General features: G+C 42.8%; 1 protein-coding gene across 1 annotated transcript in view; it reads left to right on the top strand.

Annotated features, from left to right (window-relative positions):
• The window catches only part of Ccdc192 (coiled-coil domain containing 192), a 196,592-nt gene extending 182,456 nt beyond the window's left edge, over window positions 1–14,136 (top strand). The window contains exon 7 of the mRNA XM_052155292.1: window positions 13,820–14,136. Coding sequence (XP_052011252.1) covers window positions 13,820–14,136 — 317 coding nt within the window. The remainder of the gene's footprint in view (window positions 1–13,819) is intronic.
• The last annotated feature ends 5,630 nt before the right edge of the window (window positions 14,137–19,766 follow it).

The following is a 19,766-nucleotide window of genomic DNA, read 5'->3' as shown; positions in this document are numbered from 1 at the left end:
GAGACTCAATGAGCCTGGGCTACATAAAAAACAATAATGATTATAATTATTGCCTCGTCCCTGGGTTCATTTATTACTATTTTTATTAAGCTACCAGTAAGTTGCAAAAAATAAAAGTGGAACAATAAAATGTTAATGAAAATGCAGTTGAGCTGGTGTGGTAGAGTAAATCTGTAATCTCATCACTTAGGAAGCAGAGGCAGAAGGATTACACATGCAAGGGCATCATGGACTATGTAAGAAGTTTCAAACTAGCCTGAGCTGCATGGTTTCAAAAACCATGGAGAAAAAAAAAAAGGAAGGGAAAGAGGAAAGGAGGGAGAGAGGGAGGGAGGGAGGAGGAGGGAGGGAAAGAAGGAAGGAAGGAAGGAAGAAAGGAAGGAAGGAAGGAAGGAAGGAAGAAGGAGAAGGGGAGGGAAGGAAGAGGGAGGGGAAAAGGGAGAAAGGGAAGGAGGAAGGAAGACAGGGAAGGCAGGGAGAGAGAGAGGGAGGAGGAAGGAGGAAGAGGGAGGTAGGAAGGATGGGAGGGAGAGAGGATGGGAAGGATGGAGTATGGGAGGGAAGGAGGGAGGGAGGGAAGGAGAAAGACATTGTAATTACATTGAAGAGAAGAATAAAAAGGGTTTTCTTGAGCCCCTCCTCTCCTGTGGACAAGGGTCCTCCCACTTTTTACTTCAACCTGCTGTTGCTTCTCCATACTCATGAGCACATTGACGGCCCCTTCCCTCTTTGCTACTTTTTTCTTGGTCACTTCTGAATGGGTCCCTCTATATTCCAAGAATAAATGTCTAAGGACTCGACATGCCACTCAAAGCCCACTGGTGTCATCTGATAGATGAATCCCACCAGCTTCCTAGTTCCATATCTATTATATTTCCATAAAATTATGAAAAGAGGGAAGACCATCTTCAGAAACCTATAGAGATTGGAACCAGGCCCTGAATACTTAGTATTTGAATGAGAATTATATAGACATGTGAAACAGACTCTTAGAACCCACTTTTACTAGAAAACCGACTTCTCAGTTGTACCCACAGGGTAACTAAAAGAGAATGGACAGTTGGTATCTCTGCCTTAAATCTGTTTGTATTGTCCCCTTTACTCTAACCAAGGGACAGAGACAGTAATCCCCAGAGTACCTTGAGCTGTTGGAAGAACAAAACCTCGCAGGTCAGAATAAGCTCCAGAGAAGAATGATTACCCATGAGGCAAAGGCTGCACCTGGAGCATAAGCATCATTTATCACCAGTGCAGTCATCAGGGATGTCAGAATGTCGGTAACACAGACTTCCAAAAACCACCTTGCGGAACCAGCACTGAGACAAGTGTTGAGTGAAAGCACACTTTGGCTAGGACTGTTGACTCACATTACCTCCTGACAACCTCTGTCTAGCCCACAAGCTCCCTTTACTACACTAAGGGTGGACTTGTAGTCTTCTCTGTCTGTCTGTCTGTCTGTCTTCCAGGGCCATGATGAACAACTCCTCATTCTCTGCTTTCACAGTGATTTGGGTCTTTAACTGGTAGTTAGGACATGCAGCTGAACCCAGTATGATGGGGCTCCTAGAGCCCAAGATTTTTTCTTGAAAGTTCCACTGACTCATAGAGAGGGTAAAAGTTGTAGAAGCATATTGTGTGACCTAATTTTGTACCCCATTTTGAGGAATAAGGACAGACAAACTAGAAACCACTTAGAAAGTTGAATCAATAGGATTCAAATAGGATGTGTGTTACTTTGTGTGTATGTTTGGCTTGTGAAAAGATGGATAGAACACTGGAGGGTATAGTTCATTGCATGTGCAGGCCTTGGGTTCAATCTCCAACCTGCACACACACACACACACACACACACACAACTTAACATAATATACATATATACATACACCAGGTAACATACATGCACAAAGTAATATACATAAACAAAGTAACATATATACATATACACACATACATGAACATACATATATTCATACATGCACATATATACACACACAGCAACATACATATATACATACACATACAAAGCCATATACATATATATACATACAAAGTAACATTCATAATACAAACACACACACAGTAGCTGAAAGAGTATAGGTGTAAAGAAGAAATCCGAAGTAATTCCAGGATTCTATCTCTAGCAAACAGATGCATGGTAGCATCTCAGCATAAGACTCCAAGATCCACAGCAGAGTTCTGAATTATAGTTATAAACGTGGGCACCATTTGTCTCAATAGATTCCAAAAGTCCACAGAAATAAAAGAAAGTACCTAAAGAAAGAAGGAAATTTAGACTTAGGAGTATAAGATTGTCAGTGTAGTAATTGCTCTGAGAAGTTCACAGAATAGGACCAAAGGAGACAGTTGGGGAAAGAAGTGCTGTCATGCTGTTGAAGACAGTGAAAGAACGTGCTGTCCATAGGTAAAGGGGTTAGAGGTCAAATATGATGAACTTGAAGCAAGTCCACCCAGTTTAGTGGCATTGGTAAGTCACACGGCTAAGTTTAGCGTGAGAATTAAAAGCAAAATCCAGGGTTCCAGCATGGTGGCAATGCATGCCTACGACTCAGAACTGGAGAGGATGAAGCCAGCCTGGGCTCCACAGACAGCCTCTGTCTCAAATAAATAGAACCTAAAAGCAAAATAAAAATGACATCATCTCTGGGTCAATGTGAAACAAGTATTAGGAAAGCCAGTCAGAGGACGTAGACATGGAGGAGTCCAGAAAGCACCACTGAAGCTAGTAAATAGTGAAGGCTTCTCTGTCCTTCTAAGGACATCAGGGTAAGTCAGAATGATAATTGTGGAGAACCATTAACATTTACATAAAAAAGCAAGGGGTGACGATATTTTCAGATTCCACAAGAGACAGAACACCTTAAGATGGAGAACTTTCTGGATTTAGGAAAACCTTCATCACCCTCCAGTTAAAATGCAGGAGCCTGAGCAGTAGTGTGTCAGCCTGGGTAATCTCCTGGGCTGAATTCCTGCTATTGATGTAGTATAGTGGTCTGCTCTCTATTGACTTCCTATCACAGCTGAGCTATAGGAATCAACACACGTGATCACAAACCGAGTAGCTCAAAACAGCCCACTTGCATAATCCCTTAGTTCTGGAGGTCAAAATTTCCAAACAAATGTGTCTGGCCCACAGTCTAGGTGCTAACAGCCAATGGCCTGTCCCTGCTAGCAGTCCTGAGCAAATGGATTCTTGGCACTTTTCAGTTTCTATAGAGTAATTAAACGTCTTGACTGTGGGTACCTTCCTTATCTGCAGAGCCATCAGTGTAGTGTATCAGTTATTTTTCTTGGCACTGTGGCCTAAGAATCTGACAAAGCTCCACTTAAGCAAGGCAGCTGTTTTGCCTCAATGCCATGGGAAGCATGGCGGCGGTGGAGTTTCAGCTGAGGCCACGGGAGCCTGTGCCAAAGCTTATTACATTTCCACAAATTGTGGGGTGTGGAGCAGAGAAAGAAGAAGATGAAAGAGAATAGGGGAGGGGAGATGGGAAGAGATGGAGGAGCACGGAGGAAGGAGAGAGAGGGGAAGAAAGGAGAGGAAAGGTAAGGGAAGAGAAGGGAACAGGGAGAGGTGGGAATGGAAAAGGGAGAGGATGAAAGAAAAGGAGGGAGGGGAGAGGGAGGGGAGAGAGAAGACTGACTCAGGCCAGAGCCAGAACCAGGCTATAACTCATAACTCATAAGCTTGCATTGAGTGATTGTGTCTGCCAGGTAGGCCCCTTAAGGATTACTTCAGACAACTTTCTGGCTGACCACATCTCCCCCTCTTGTGATTATATTGAGTCTACCACGGTAATGCAGGATGACCTTTCCATCTCAAGATCCCCAGTTATTTTTGCAAAGGCGCTTTGTTACATAAAGTCACATACTTTCTGGTTTGGGAGTTTCCTTTAGGAGTGTTATTTTGGACATCATCAAGGACAACTTTAAGGGGGGCATTATTCTGTAAACCCCTTATCTCTATTTCCAAAGTACTCAGCAAAGTCTACTAAGAGTTATGAGTAGAGCCCACCTCTTCCTTTGGCCAATGTGTCATGTAAGTAAATGCCTTAGTAACAAATTCCAGCAGTGTTGCCTTGCGATGATGGAGAACTCACAACCTGGAGAATTTGCTCTGAGTTATGTGACAGTGCTATTTGGCTAGCACAAGTCACAGTGGATTTAATGCTCAAAACAAAATTAATGAACCTCCCCCAAGTAAGTTCTATATGACCCTTCAGCTGCTACAGAAATTATTTTATTTTATCATGTCTTATGCCCAATGTAAAAAAAAATTGTCAGCCAAGATGTGTTGATTCTAGACAGCACACCTAGTAGGCTGGTAAAATTCGAGATAACATTGTTACCTTTGAGCTAACTAAAGACAGAGAGGAATGGGTGCAGGTTAAAGAAGAGACAGACTTCATGGAGTAGGGTAAATGGTACACAGCCTTCAAACTTGTACGCAAAATATGGCTGCTTTGCATTGCCAGGGTTGTTGGCAGTGTCCATTCAGCTAAATAAAAACTACTTTTTTCTTCTTGCATAAATGAAGAAAATTTCAATAATCAAAAATCATGTTCTTTATCCTATCATTCTCAAAAGAAAAATCCTCTAACGTTCTCTGTTATTTTCAAAGAATCATGCCAATTGCATCATTCCCAGAACATTGTTTTGCTTCTCAATCCTACATCACACTAGAAACTGTGAATCATCTGAAAATGCAGGCACACAAACTAAATAGGCTTTCCTCATGTGCCAGTGGGTGGGTAGAGGAGATTAGGGACAATGGACCCTAAAAGCTTGAAAGTCATGTCAATGGACTGTGAGTCCCTGCTCTGCCTTTTCCCATAAGCACAGAGACAGACCTTCGCCCACTGTCTCCTTCTCTTTTGTCTCTTCAGACCATCTCCTGGGTCTCTTCCTGCCAGGAATTTCTGACCTTTCCGCCAGGGTTCAATGTTCATCTCTGGCTTCTGGCCAGTGTGGTGATCATTACATTTTATTCTTTATTTTCTTTGAGCAACCAACTACTCAACCTTTCTGAACGGTGCACTGTGGACCTGCTCCTTGGAAGAAGTAAACCATGTCTAAAAATCCCCTTCTTTTGCTTAGAGTCACTCCCTCCTGGAGTAGCTCATGAAGCTAACAGTATTTATGCCTTTTCAACTTTGTTCAAGAACCTGTTCTGTACAATATCTGGAAATGGCTTGAGATCTCAAATCCTAGAAAGAGGATGAATGTCAAGTTCACCCATGTGCCCTTACCTTCCCCCAGCAGAACACCTGTGCTGCTGTCAAGCCAACAGAAGATTGGTGTTATGGTAGGCGCTATGAATACCAACCCCTAGTGAATAGATTCTTTAATGGGCTATGGAGACTTTTGAGAGGGGAGCCTGGCTGGTAGAAGTAGGCCTAACCAGAGTTGTACCTTTGAAGGATGTACCTGTCCTGCTCCCAGTCCTGGCCTCTCTGAAGGCTATACCTTTCCTGGTCCCAGGCCAGAGCTCCCTAGTGTGGGAACTGTCACCATGTGAAGGAGAGTTGTCACCCACTTCTGCAGCATCAGGACCTACTTTCCCTACTGCCCTACCATAATGAACTTAATCTCTAAAACTGTAAACCCTCCTCCCTATGACCAGTTGTTTCTGTCAGGTAGTTTCATCAGTGTAATAAAGTAACTCACAAAATGAAATATGTGATGGCCTCTGCTGACCAGACAACATCTAACTTCTTGAGCTTTTCTCCCACTTCCTACTGCTGACCAGCTTAGGAAGGTTTTGTACAAATTCATTCCCTCTGACGTTTTGGTGACAAGAAAACAAATGTTAACATGGATTAACACATGGATGCATGCAAAGCACAAAGAGGTCTAGACAAAGGAGACTTACACAGACCCAAGCAAAGACAGCAGGCTTAGCTTCTAGAAGAGATGGGAGGTTGGAACAGGCTCTCGAATGCTAAAAGGGAAAGTCTCCCTTTTAGGACTATACTGTTAGAGAATTGCCCTAATGAAATCTCCATCTGACACTCTGCCAGTGTCAGATCCCCACCCGTACTCTTTTCCCTCCCATTCTCTTTTTCAGAAAGGATCCTTACTAGGCAGAAAGAATGCCAGATAGAAAAGCATATTTACATACACTGACTTTTTAGATCACCAATGTAAATTTCCTTTTAGATTCTAATTTCCTTTACAAAATGAGCTGTTTCTGCAGGTAGTTTCTGAGCAGTCTTTATGAACTGTGTCAAAGATTTCCATTTCAGGATGTGTTTAGGCTTCCCCACCAAACTATGTTAGTTTTGCATCGCCAGCTGTGATACAGTTTCATTGTTTCTCCCCCCAATTACCACCTTCCCAAGGGATCACCAAAGTACCGTTCCATCCTTCTGCAACAATGTTCTTAAGTCTTTGGAGGCATATTATCTGACCCAACAAGCTTTACAGATAAAGGGGGTTCACTCATCAAGTTCAGGAAGTCTGTTTCCATCCGAGGTATGATCCTCACTTCCGCTGCCCTGTGGAGCCTCTCTCTCCTCTATCCATTCCTCACAGGAAGAGACTTCTTTACAGAGAATGGCAATAAACCATCCAAACACAAAAACAGAAACAAACAGAAGAAAAACAAAAGAACCCCTCCAACACTCTTCATTTATCCTGGACGCCCTGGAGATAATTTAGCCAAGTATAAACTATTAAGATGTTTCTGGGATATAATCTAATCAGATGAGGGTAGAGGCTGTGAGGAACAGGCCTACATTTGGTTAGCCAGTAACATTTACAAAGAGAGCCCTGTGGCACAGCCAGGGAGAGGCACAAAGAAGAGAACAGATGCCACCCCTTCTCCAGTCTTGTCAAGAGTGGGTTTATCTGGATGCCTGACAGCCTACCTTTTAAGGATTGAATCAAAAGCTCAGTCCACCATGCTTCTCATAGGTCAGTAGAACCTGGTTGATCAGAATTGTCTGTGGAGAGTTTTGAGAACACAGATTCCCAGGCATTCTATCTGATCTATCCACCCAAACAGAATTTCAAGGCTGAAGCCTGGTTTGATGAAGTCCCAAGTGTCAAATTTGGGGATCATTTTCGTACTTTCCAGAATCTAACCCACAGTTCTTGAGGAGGACTAGCAAGTCCTACTAGGCTAGCTCTCCTAACCATTACATGTCAGTTTTTAAAAAGATTCAATTCAAAAATGTTGCATTCAGTGTTACTGAATTATGACAGTATATTTTTATTGTTGAAGAATTAATATGCAGTTCCAGCACTCATGAAGCAGAGATTTTTCTAAGTACGAGGCCAGCCTGCTCTTCACAGAGAGTTTCAAGATTGCCAGGGCTACATAGAAAGATCCTTCCCCCTCCCCCATCTCAAAAACAAAACAAATAAAACAAACAAAAAAGAATTAATATGCTCTCCCAGTGAGAAATCTTCCAGAGTATTTCTATTCACAAATGATTATTAACTAGGAAGATAAACTAGGAAAGATAAAAAACTAGGAAGAGTTTTGTTTCTTTGTTTTTTACATATATAAGTGGAAGAGGTGTATCCCAACCAGTATGCCAACTGGGAAGCCCATGTATAACAAGGGGTGAGCTCCAACTCCCCAGTGGACATTGACAAGCACACATGCCTTTCAAAACGAGCCCTAAGTGACTCAGAGGGATGGGCATTTGTACAGAGGAGGAGGCTGGCACAGTCTTAGCGGCTGAACAGTAATCCTGGGTAACTCTAGGATGAGGTATTTAATCACCTCAACACTGAGTCTTTCTTATTGAGTAAATACTTGGCAGCCTCGGCATCCGCTTGAAAAAAAACCAAACAAACAGAGTTTCAGAGGGAATACCCAATGGGGGTGATTGTTCATGCTAATCCTGACTGTCCTTCAGGGCTGCACTTAGAGCTGCCACTCCCATGCCCTGTAGCAGACCATGGCTGCAGGAGCCAACACCACATTACCATCATGCTCTGTGCACAGAAAAAAATGAACGAACTAAATATGACTATAGGAGATACTTGTGTCCTGGCTGAAAACAAAATGTGCTATGTTATTGGGGGCATTTGATTCACAAACCAGACAGTGGTTCTCAGCTCAGTAAATACTTGATGGAGACAGCAATAAATGGACTTAAAGGGGACACCCTTCTTCAGCAATGGTATCTTTAAAAGCCATTATCACCAGGCCCTTATTCAGCATGATAGGAACTCCTGTGCTAACGAAGTGATGTTTCCCTGTTCTACGTCTTCTGATCTATATACCACTGTATACAGATCTGCTAGCATTTGGTCCTTCCAGGCTGACACAGAAAAGCTAGCAGCTCAGGCCAGATGCAAGAACACTCTGGTACTCCTCATTCTAAACCTTGCTAAACATGCCTGACCCCCACCACCCACATATTGTCCATTTTCCTCATTGCCGTGAAAGAAGAAAGGATTTGCATTGACTCTTGATTTCAAAGCATTCAGTCCATGGTAACATAGGCCATGCACTCAGGCAGAACATTGTGGCAGTAGGAGCCTATCAGGGAGGAGGCTGTTCACTCCATGACAGCCAAGAAGTGGGGAGCAAAGAAGGAATTGGGGACCAGATATATGCTTGCACAGCATGCCTTCAGAGACCTACTTCCTCCAAATATGTCTTATTTCCTACTGTCTCCAGAAACTTCCAGAAAAAAAACAAAAACAACATAAGAGCTGAGTTCAAGCCTGCAGCCCAGGAAGCTGTGGGAGGTATTTCACATTAACGTGATAATCTGTTTTCATCTTTTCCTCGCTGCAATCTTTAACTCTCAGTTCTATTCCTCTTCAATGTCTTTTGGATCCCTTCAGGGTTGAGGATCGAGCCTATGGCCTGTGCATACAGGCAAGCATTCTCTCTACCACTGAACTACCCTCTCAGCCCATTCGCCTCTATGTGAAGTGTAGGCAGAAATGAGGAATAACAAGAGTGTCACATGCTGACAGAAACTCCTGCGAGTGCGACACTCTGACTGTGGCTAGTCAGGTCTGTGCCTCTCTCACAGGTAGACAGGCTCCTTTCTTGTGGCCGTCTCTTGCCTTTGAAACTCGGTATGGAATGAAAACTTATCCTTCTTGATCAGATGAAGGACCCTCCATGTCCAAGCAGGCATGGCTTTGCAGGTGGTGGGTATCTATGTGATGCTGGTACAAGTCTGCAAGACGGCAAGTATTTGGGACATATATGCTTGTCGGAACCTTACAGAGCATTGTCCCTTCTGATACAAAGGAGTGATTACGTTAAGGAAAAAGGAAAGGAATGAATAATCATTGTATTCAAAAACAACCAGGGGGGGCCAAGACAATGCCTAAGACAGCAAGTGTATGTGTTCCCTCACTTTGATGAAGATTTTTCAAAAGCTTTTGCCATTTTGGACAAGTAGGAGGCTGGGGGATTGCTCAGTGGTTAAAGTACTTCCCAGAATCCACAGAGAGCAAACATCTGTTACCCCAGCTCTCCTCCATGAGGTGGGAGAAGCTCTGGAAGCTCATGGGCTAGCCTGGGGTACACAGCATAGCAGCAAACCACAAGAGATTTGATCTCAAACACAGAGGAAGGCAAGGAACAACAGCAGAGGTTGTCCTCTGACCTTCGCACGTTTGCCAGGGCACACGCATATCCCCCCACACAAGAAAGGGAACAGAGCGTTGTATGCCTGAAGAGATTAACAGTAACATTACTTGTGTAGGAAATGTTCCTTTTTCATACATACCCATCAGCTTCTCTGCTACTCAGTATCTTCATTTCCTACAGAGAAATAATGCAGTGGATGAGCTTAGGGTGTCTTACCAGCTCTCCTGTACTCGCCTCCTACTCTTTGTCGAGTTCTTTTCTAATTGTCAACTTTCTAAGCCACAGATTGATCGATCGATTGATGCCTTTCCCAAAACTCTGTGTTGAAGGCTGGCCTTTCCGGCATGACGGCAATCAGAAATAAGCTGAATGGAAGCTGGGCTTGGACGCCCTGGTGAGGAGAATAGGACTGTGATGCTGCTGTTAGAGCTCTTTAAGAACAGGCACCAGTGGCTGGAGAGATGACCAGGGTTCAATTCCCACCACCCATATGGCAGCTCACAATGATTTGCAACCCCAGTCCCAGGGGATGTGACACCCTCTTTTTACCTCTAAGTGGCCTATATCCACATGTTACACAGACATACATGCACATAAAGCACCCATACACATCAAATTTAAAAATTAAAATTAAGTAAATATTCTGTGGGTATGTGCATAACTGTAATCTCAGCTCTTTTGAGGCAGAGGCAGAATGATTATATGTTTGAGGCTATTCTGAGCTACATAAGACCCTGTGTCAAAGAGAAGAAGGAGGAAGGGATACTCTTGAACTTCCAGTCTCTTGCTCCGTCATAGGGTCACAGGAGACGGGCACATACAAGCCAAAAAGGCTTCATCAGAGCCCAACCATCCTGACCTGGGATGTGCCACCTCTGGAACTACGAGAAACTATGTCCATTGCCTAAGATACCCAGCATGTGGTCCTTTGTTGAAGCATCTGAACCCCGCCTCTCTCTCCATCTCTTTTCCTTTCCACCTTCTCTCTCTGCTGTTCTCTCTCAGAGCAAGAGTTTAGATGTGCTATCTAACATCACCTGGATAAGGCCCTGGTTGCCGTGCTTTGCCCATTTGTCATTAGGAGCAGACAACCAAGGTATTTATCTATAATGATGCACAGCCCGATTCTCTTCAGATTATATAAAACTTTCACCGTGTCTAGTTTCATTTATCTGAGAGAGAAAGAAGAAGTTAGGGAAGGAGAAGAGAAAAATGGAATGAGAGACCAGGGTAGCTTCTGGAGTGGCACTGTACTCTGGCTTTGTTATTTCACAATTAGAACAAGATGAGGAGAGAAAAATTTGACAGAAGAGTCAAAGTGAAAGGTATTAGCGGGCAAACACGCCCAAATGTAGCAGCTCCAGACACATCTGTCTCCACCCCTGGACTGCCAGGCTTGGCCTTCCCAGCCTGAGGCTCTTCTCAGCCTCTGTCCACATACCTCAGCTTACTGTGATTGTTTGTCTTATCCTTTTCACTACTGTTGGAACTTACTTCAGCCCTTAAGAACCCATTCCAAACCTGCATTTCCACACCGCCACCCTCAAGGGACACAGAAAAAAACAAAAGATCTGTTGAGAGTGACCAATCCTCCTTTCCCCCAAACATGTGAGGGCTGAGTAGCTTTGTACAATCAAAAATTACGTAGCCACCTGGATCTCAGAGACCACTCACCTACAGGAAATGTCTGCCTGGCACTACTCAATAGGAATATAAACATTTCACCAATGCAGGCCATGTGATTTCAATTTTCTGGTAGAACACATGAATGAAATAAATGTCAACATCATGCTTTATCTGATGCAAGATAGCCAAAATATTACTACTTTAATAACAGCAAAAATTAATGAGAGATTTCACATTTTTCCAAGCTAAGTGTTATCAAATTGATGCTTGTTTTATATTTATAGTGCACCTCAAGTCAGAAAAGTCACCTCCAGTTGCTTATTGGTCATATGTGCTTGCTTACTATTGCTGCCAGCACAGTTCTGGCCAGATGTAAAACATGGGGCCCTGGCATGTCAGCAGCTACGAAAAGCCCCCTGATAAATGGGCACCTTTTCTTGATATGGAGTGCATATGCCTACGGCAGAGACAATGAACCAAACTCTTCAAACTGTCATATGTTACTGTTCTTTTGTTAAAATGTTAAATTTTTTATTCTGTGTGTCTGTCTGCTTCTGAAATTCTATATCATGTGTGTTCCAGTGCCTGTGGAGGCCAGAAGAGTGTCTCAGAGGGTACCTGGGGGTGTCAGAAGGTATCTGAGGGTGTCAGAGGGTACCTGAGGGTGTCAGAAGGCATCTGAGGGTGTCAGAGGGTATCTGAGGGTGTCAGAGGGTACCTGAGGGTATCAGAGGGTATCTGAGGGTGTCAGAGGGTACCTGAGGGTGTCAGAAGGTATCTGAGGGTGTCAGAGGGTATCTGAGGGTGTCAGAAGGCATCTGAGGGTGTCAGAGGGTACCTGAGGGTGTCAGTTGCCCTGGCAGTTGGAGCCACAGGAGTGGTTTGCCTCCAGCTCCAGGTGCAGATGAGTAGTGTGTGCTGTGAAGCACTGAGTGTCTCCTCTGCTCCTTTTGCTGCTCTCCTACTTAGAGAGCTGAGAGAGTTGAGAGTAAATCACTGTGTCCTTCAATAGCTGCATTGGGATTTCACATAATGGAAACTAAAATTTCCAAGGCATGCTTGAAATTTAATAATTTGTGATAATATTTCCTAAGATCAGAGAACGGCTTGGTATCTCCTCATCACATTTGTGACCCACAAGGATGCTGAACATTGATTGTGCTTCCACCAGACAGTTTTTAGGAAGGGTCCTAACTTTTATTCACTAATGAATTTGGATGAGTCTTTACCTGAATAAAGGTGCATGTGCAAGTGTTCATGTGTACACACACACACAAAGAGAGAGAAGGGGGAAGCAGGTATTGGTTTGCAGCAGTAGTGTGTGTGTGTGTGTGTGTGTCTCTGTGTGTGTATGTGTGTGTGTGTGTTTGTGTGTGTGTGTGTGTGTGTGTGTGTGTTATAAGGGTCTCATGTCTCATTCTATATCACTAGCTGACCTTCAGCTCCTGTCTTATCCCTCTAAGTGCTAGAAATATAGGCATAAGCCATTACAACCTGGCTTGTTACAGAAAGCCTGTTTAGCCATGGTTTGCAAGAGTATATCAGATTCATTCCTTGGGCTTATCTTCACTGAGAATGGAGAGAACAATGGGCTTCCCATTATAGTGTATCTACTATTGAAGCCTTGTATCAGGATGCTGTTGGCTCCGTTATCCATAAACTGATATTCAAGCCCTTGAAAGTCCTTATTACGGATACCTAAGTCTGCTTTTTGCATAACTCAGAGGAATTTGATGGTGAAAATTCCAAGTACAGAGTGGTAGGAGGGATAGCTACTAAGAGGGGGTTTGCTCCTCAGAAGCCAATAGGCAGAGCTGAAGGATTCATTTTCCAGGACACCTGGAAGATAGGCCAATGAGCCATCTCTCCTCTCCTTGTTGGACTCTCCTCCCCTCCTTCAGTTCTTCATCCTCAGCTCAGAGGCTTACTAATGGCCGTGATACTAGATTAACTGATGTACTGGAGGCTGTTCAATTGTACTTTATAATGTTGACCAGTCTTCAGACCTAAAAGAACCTAATCTCTATGATAGGTCCCATACAAGCAATTCCTTGACTGGGCTCACATTATACTCTTGGAAACTCTGTAGCTTGGGATAAGAAATTTGTCTTTCCATAGTACCATACCCTCTGAAAAAGCAAGTTTTGCTATTGTTTTTCAGGCACATAAAAATGATAATTTGAAGCACATTTCCTTTACTGAGGCTCTTGTGAGACTGATTCTTAGTGGGAAGGAAAAGATGAAACCTGGGTTGGCTGTTGTTTGGGGGTTTGTATTTTCAAGGTTGACTCATTCACATAGCTAATTGAAAGTTAAATGCACACACACACACACACACACACACACACACACAAAGAGTTGGCAAAAACTGACTCTGCATCCTCTCCATAGGCTTCCAAGTTCTTTCATGAGCACCCCAAATGAATCTCTGCTCTCACGAGAATCTGGATTCCATTCTTGGTGTGTGTGTCTTACCAGATGATGCAACATCTGGGCAGGGCTCTCTTGAGAACGTGCAAAATGAAGCATTTTTTATCTTTGCTCTCTGAGAAGGCTGATGAAAAATGACTTTCCTCTTTTGTTGTCTGTCTTCGTTTGCTTTAGCAACCAACTCGGTGGAAGTACTCTATGGAGGTCTCCCTCCTGTGGAAGAAGGCGACAGAAAGATTACCCTGATTATGGAGCTGTCCACCCAGCTTTCCCTTCAGACAGAGAAGATCACTCAGCTCGAAGACGTCTTAGCGGAAAAGGAGAAGAAGATTGAAGAGCTGGAAGCTGAGCGTAGTTCCCAGGTCCCCCAAGATGAAGATAGACTTACAGAAGATTTACAAGAATTCCCCACTGTGTACGATGAGGATAGGAGCGTCCCCACACCCTCTGATGAGGAGCGTGATGATTTCCCATGTGACAATAAAGTTTAGTAAGTGTCATCAAGGTGGAGTCTAAAACCCCCATAACCTGTCCAGTTCAAGTTCACAGGTTTGAGTATCACCTACAGCATTCAGGCTTGAAGAAAACCGTAGAGGGGGGGCATTCCAAAGCACACCCTGCAAGTGTCTGCCACTCAGCAGTGGAGTGCTGAATCTTTAGACATTCCAGGTTGTCAGTGGGGGAGGGAAGAACACAACACTAGGCAGCTAGCAAAAGGACTAGGTACTAACCTCTTACTAGATGCTTGCCATCCTGTGAGGAAAGGATGCTACACTTCTCTTTGTGCAGCACTGTTTGGGAAATGAGAGTGTGCTAGCGGCCAGCTTCAAGTTGGGGAAGCTCAGAGCACAGCAGAGCACAGCAGAGAAAAATCGTTTGCCAAGAGAGCAAATGGCTGTGCAATCTGTCCTTTCATGTCCTCTAAAGTTTGTGTCCTAATGGGATGATTTTTATGAGCATTAGCAAGGGTAGAAACAGAATAATGTTGAAGCAATCTTTTTTTAAAAAAAAAATGAATCAGAGCTGTGGTCCTTTGGGAAAAGATTCTGGACAGTATCTCTCTGGGAAAAGACACAACACGGATTCCACCCCCTTAGGAGACAAAAACTTAAGTCAAAAGGGAAACTGACACTTCTGTTAGGGTGACCACAGAGCAGAGAGCAGTGTAAAATGATTACAGAGAAAACGCAGTATTGGCAAATAGAAGCAACCAGTAATGAAGGAGCCCTGTCACATTCCTCTCCCACCTTCCCACTCAAGTGATCTATCCTACCCAAAGGGCACTAATAAGAGATCTCAGAACTGTGTGTGTATGAGAGAAATCTTTAAATCTTTACCTTCTGGAAAGAACAGAACATTCCCCAAGACAAGACACATCTTCTCATTTTGATGTGTTATGTTAATGTGCTAATGGGACTTCCATTTTGTAAAAGATTGCCTTAAGCCCCTGGGGTACTAAGGATGATAAGAAAGGAGGGGAGACAGAGGAAAGCCCATCATATCCTGCGAGGGCTCATATTAAGTTCTACATCAACCTACAGGTTAGTGTCTGGGCTAGCTCAGCATGAAAGTAGCCACAGAGTGGAGATAAGTAACAGGAGGTACAGATCTGCTGTTAATGATTAACTGAGCCTGTCACCTCTACATATCCAGACACCAGCCCTTGGACAGAAAAGCATCAAGGGTCGTTGTACCCTGAAAAACCATCTTTATAAGAAGTTAGTCTTGATTCAAGTCTCAGTCACCTTCAAATCTAAAGGTGGGAAGGGATTTGGTTTAAATAATTAATAGGCTAATTTGTGCTGGTGATATTTTGGTAACAAGGATTTTTTTTTCAGTACCCATGACATGCAGTAGGAGAGACATTGGCTTCTGAGTACTTTCTAAGTAGAAAAAATTCACATTCCCAGATGAATCCCTGGAAGTCCAAGGGCTAGCTATTTTGGAGTCTGAAGCAGTGGGAAACAACAAACAAACAAACAAACAAAAAGAAGATGTTACCAAGAACAAGGCAGAAAGCTGAGACCAAAACCCAAAGGTGCCCTCTGACCTCTCCAATATGTTATGGCACACACATGCCCAAACTCACACAGAAGATTAGTCATATATTATATATATATATAATATACTTAATCATTGAAGCCATTTTTGAATACTCTAAAAACACTTCCAGAAAAACAGTTTTAATTATATCTTTTCACTTAATCATGAGTTTTTTCAGAAAGGTAAACTGAATAATGAGATAGTCAATTTAAATTTAACTAACAATCATTTGATTATTATTTCAAGTGCTCCCAAATATGTTCATAGCAAAATGAAATTACTTTAAATTAATAGACTTAAAAAATGAACAGAAATCAAGTCATTGGCCCAGTACAACTGAAGATTCAGTTCCAATAACAGCAAAGAAACCACACAATTTTAAACAATTTGTCTAAATGCATTTCTTGGAAAGAATGAATTCAATCAAATTTTAATTATCCGCTATCCCATGCTTTCTCCCAAATCCAATTATTTTATTCTATATTATGCTAATGTAAAGAATTTTTGCTTTAACAAAATAGAGGAATGTTGGTGGAGTCTGTGAGCCTATATCAAAATAATATTTACTTGACAATTGACAAGTGAAAGAATCCCAAATATTTTATTTGATCTTGTGGGGAGCAAATGAAGTCCTGAGGGAGTAAGTATTGTTGACCCAAGCACAACCATGTCAAAGACCTCAACACCTTGGACCCATGGGAATGGTAAGGCCTTCCCCAGGCTAGACTCAGAAGAATAGCAAGGTGGTAGGTACCCTGGTCCCTGGTCCCCGGTCTCTGGTCCCTGGTCCCTGGTCTCTGGTTCCTGGTTCCTGGTCTCTGGTCCCTGGTCCAAGAACTACACAGGAAATATCTACCAAAGCTTCCTCCTCAAGACTGACTGCAGCTGAGACTGATCCCCTATAGGAGTCCCCCTATTGAGCTGAGATGACCTGATTCCTACCTCAGCTGTTACTAGTAAATATGCTGAGATTCAGGGTGCTGGTGTACATCTATCAGATCCCATGCCTACCCCATCCCAGAAGCTGTCATTGTCATTCCCTGTCATCCCTGAAAGGTCAATCCCAAAGTCATGCACATCCCAGCAACTTTATTATGTTATTTTTATTCTGTGTATATCGATGTTTTGCCTTCATGTATGTCTGTGTACACATGTATGCCTACTGCCCACAGAGGCCAGAGGAGAGATCCCCTAGAACTGGAATTACAGACAGATGTGAACCACCACATAAGTGCTAGGACTCAAACTTGGGTCCTCTGGAAGAAAAGTCACTGCCCTAAACCACTGAGCCATGACTTCAGGGTCCCTACCAAGTAGTTTCAATATTTTGTTTGAAGATTTACATTTTTTTTATTTTTTTATTCAACCTATTCTTTATTTACATTTCAAATGATTTCCCTTTTCCAGGATCCCCCTCCCCAAAAGTCCCATAAGCCCTCTTCCCTCCCCCTATTCCCCAATCCACCCCTTCCTGCTTCTCTGTCCTGCTGGTCCCCTACACTGTGTGTATGGGGGGTGTCTGTGTGTGGCTGTGAGTATGTGTAAGTGAAGGTGCCCTAAAGTCTAAAAGAGGGGATCAATTGCCCTGGATCTGAAGTAACAGGAGGCTGCAAAAGCCCTGATGTTTGTGCTAGGAACAGAGCTGGGGTCCTTTAGAAGAGCAGTGTATATTCTTAAAGATCAAAACATCGCGCCAGTCTTTATTTTTGTTTTGTTTCGTTTTTTGTTTTTCTTTTTAGTTTGAAGACTTGGAAAACCAAAGTTTGAGATTCAAAAGGTCTGATCATATTGACTTGGAATTTGAAAAAAGAACTGGAACAGAGCTCAGTATATGTTTAGCATGTGTGAGCCCTTGAGTTCGAACTTCAATAAGAAGGGACAAAGGGAGGAGGGGAGAGAGGGAGATAGAGAAAGTAGGAGGGAGAGAGGGAGGGAGAGAAGGAAGGAGGGAGAGGGAGAAGCAGAGACAGAAACAGAAAGTGACAGAGGGGGAGGAAGGAAGAGGAAACCTAACTAAAACTATAAAGAATAATTCTTACAACAACAATTTTTTGTCAAGATTTCCCAGACATGGGAGACTATTCCTGTTAATACAGGAGAATCAAGTTTAAGTAGGAAATGAACTTTGGGCGTGTGTGCTGGGACAAAGTTCACAGCAAAAACCAGGGCTAGTCACAAAGTTTCCCACACCTAATGAAATTATGGTTTTTATGGTAAAACGAAACAAAACAAAACAAAACAAAAAGTGTTTTTTCTCTGGATTCCCATGGAAAGCATCTCCAAAGCCAGATACTTAATACACATTTAGTAGTCCAAACCTTTGGTGGGAAGACCTGGATTGTTTGACCATCTCCATTTAGAATATTTACAGATGTTTTTTGCTTGGTTGCTGCTTGCTTATTTAGAAAATAATGACCTCACCATTCAAATCCAATAATACTGAGTCCTGGCCTTGAATGGAAGACCACAGAGCATGTGGCATCATAACATTTTTTAATACACAGACAGAGTTGCTATGTAGCTCAGGCTAGCCCCCAATTTGTGATTCTCTTGCTTAGGCTTTCCCACGGTTGGATTACAGATTTGTTATTTGGTACCAGTTTTTTCTGTTGACTGATGCTATCCCAACAAAGCTAGCAGCCAGGTGATCCAACCTAGCACTAGTTAGTTGCTCTGCATGAGCCTGGCTAGCAAGTTACAGCTCTGATCTAAAGCTGATACTACCTCAGCCTTATGCTGGCATGCTGTATAAACATGCCAGTCACTGTTTAACAACACCTAGTTGCTGCTGATAAAAACAAAGAAACAAACAAACAAAACCAAGCACAGACAGCAGAAGCTCAAGACCTTGTTAGGAACCTGCACTGAGAAGCATGAGCTACAACTATAAAAATATAACTGATATTTTCATAGTAGGTTACAACTGATTGAAACATTTTCGAATTGAATTACTTTGTTTCTTTCTCACAAGGATAGTTTCAGTTAGATAACAAATCCCAACCTTATTACTAGAAACTTCCAGGACCAAGACATACAGCCCCAAGCAAGCTCGTCTTCCCTCCTGCATCCCCCCTTCCCCACCCCCAGGTTCTATAACAAAGATCTTCCTTGTCTGTCTTCTTTTTCAAAGCAATCTCTATTCTGCAATGAGGAAGGGATTTTTCTATGGGTACCTTCTTTATCAAACTTGATCCCAATAACGGTTTAAAGATGAAAAGCTGCCCACATCCAGTTGATGAACCTCTGGTTTCAATGATAACAATATTTGGGGGGCTGCGGGGTTAGCAAAATGGTAGAGTGCTTGTCTAGGATTCATGAAGACCCTAGGCTCAATGGATCCTAACAGAAGAAAGAAGAATGGAAAGGAGAGAAAGAGGGAGGAAGGGAAGGAGGGTGGGAGGGAGGGAGGAAAGAAGGATTGGTTTCTGTTTACTCATTAGACTTTGGGGTTTTTTTTTCTAAAATAAATATTCCAGTAAGGGTACAGGCTGCATCCTGCAGCTTAAACAAGGTCCCATCATCACCTATTGTCTTAGCCATGACTGCTTAAGGTAGTTGGCTTACCTACCTAGTTCTATAAATAACAGCTCTGTCACCCCTGATGAATTACCATTGTATAGTAGATTGTGAAGTAGTACGTCCATAAATTTCACTGTTTTGAGCTTTTGGCTTGTGATTGAGTTACATACATATAAGTTTCATATATATTCAAAATGAGTAAATTACACATCAGACTCCATGTTAATGCACACACCAAACTTGTGGTGGAGGAAAGATAGACATGAAAAAGAAAATCCCTGACTGAGAGTCCATTGCATCTTCCTCATCTGAGTCTTCTTGGATGTTTGTGCTCATGGAGTGGAATTCTATCAGCGAATGCCCTTTGCCCCATACTCCAAGCACAGGTAAGTAGGTAAAGGATCACCACCAGATGATTGCATTTTCTGAAAACAGGAAGAAGACTCCCTTACCTACAGACTTCCATTCTTGTTAACTCAAGCATCATCAGTCAAATGAAATGCCATGACGTCTGTATGTCCAGCTGTTTTTACCTTCATCCTGGATGAAAAAATGTAGC

This window comes from Apodemus sylvaticus, chromosome 13 (assembly GCF_947179515.1).
Source record: "Apodemus sylvaticus chromosome 13, mApoSyl1.1, whole genome shotgun sequence".
Classification (NCBI taxonomy): Eukaryota; Metazoa; Chordata; class Mammalia; order Rodentia; family Muridae; genus Apodemus; species Apodemus sylvaticus.
This window is presented reverse-complemented; position numbering and strand designations above follow the sequence as displayed.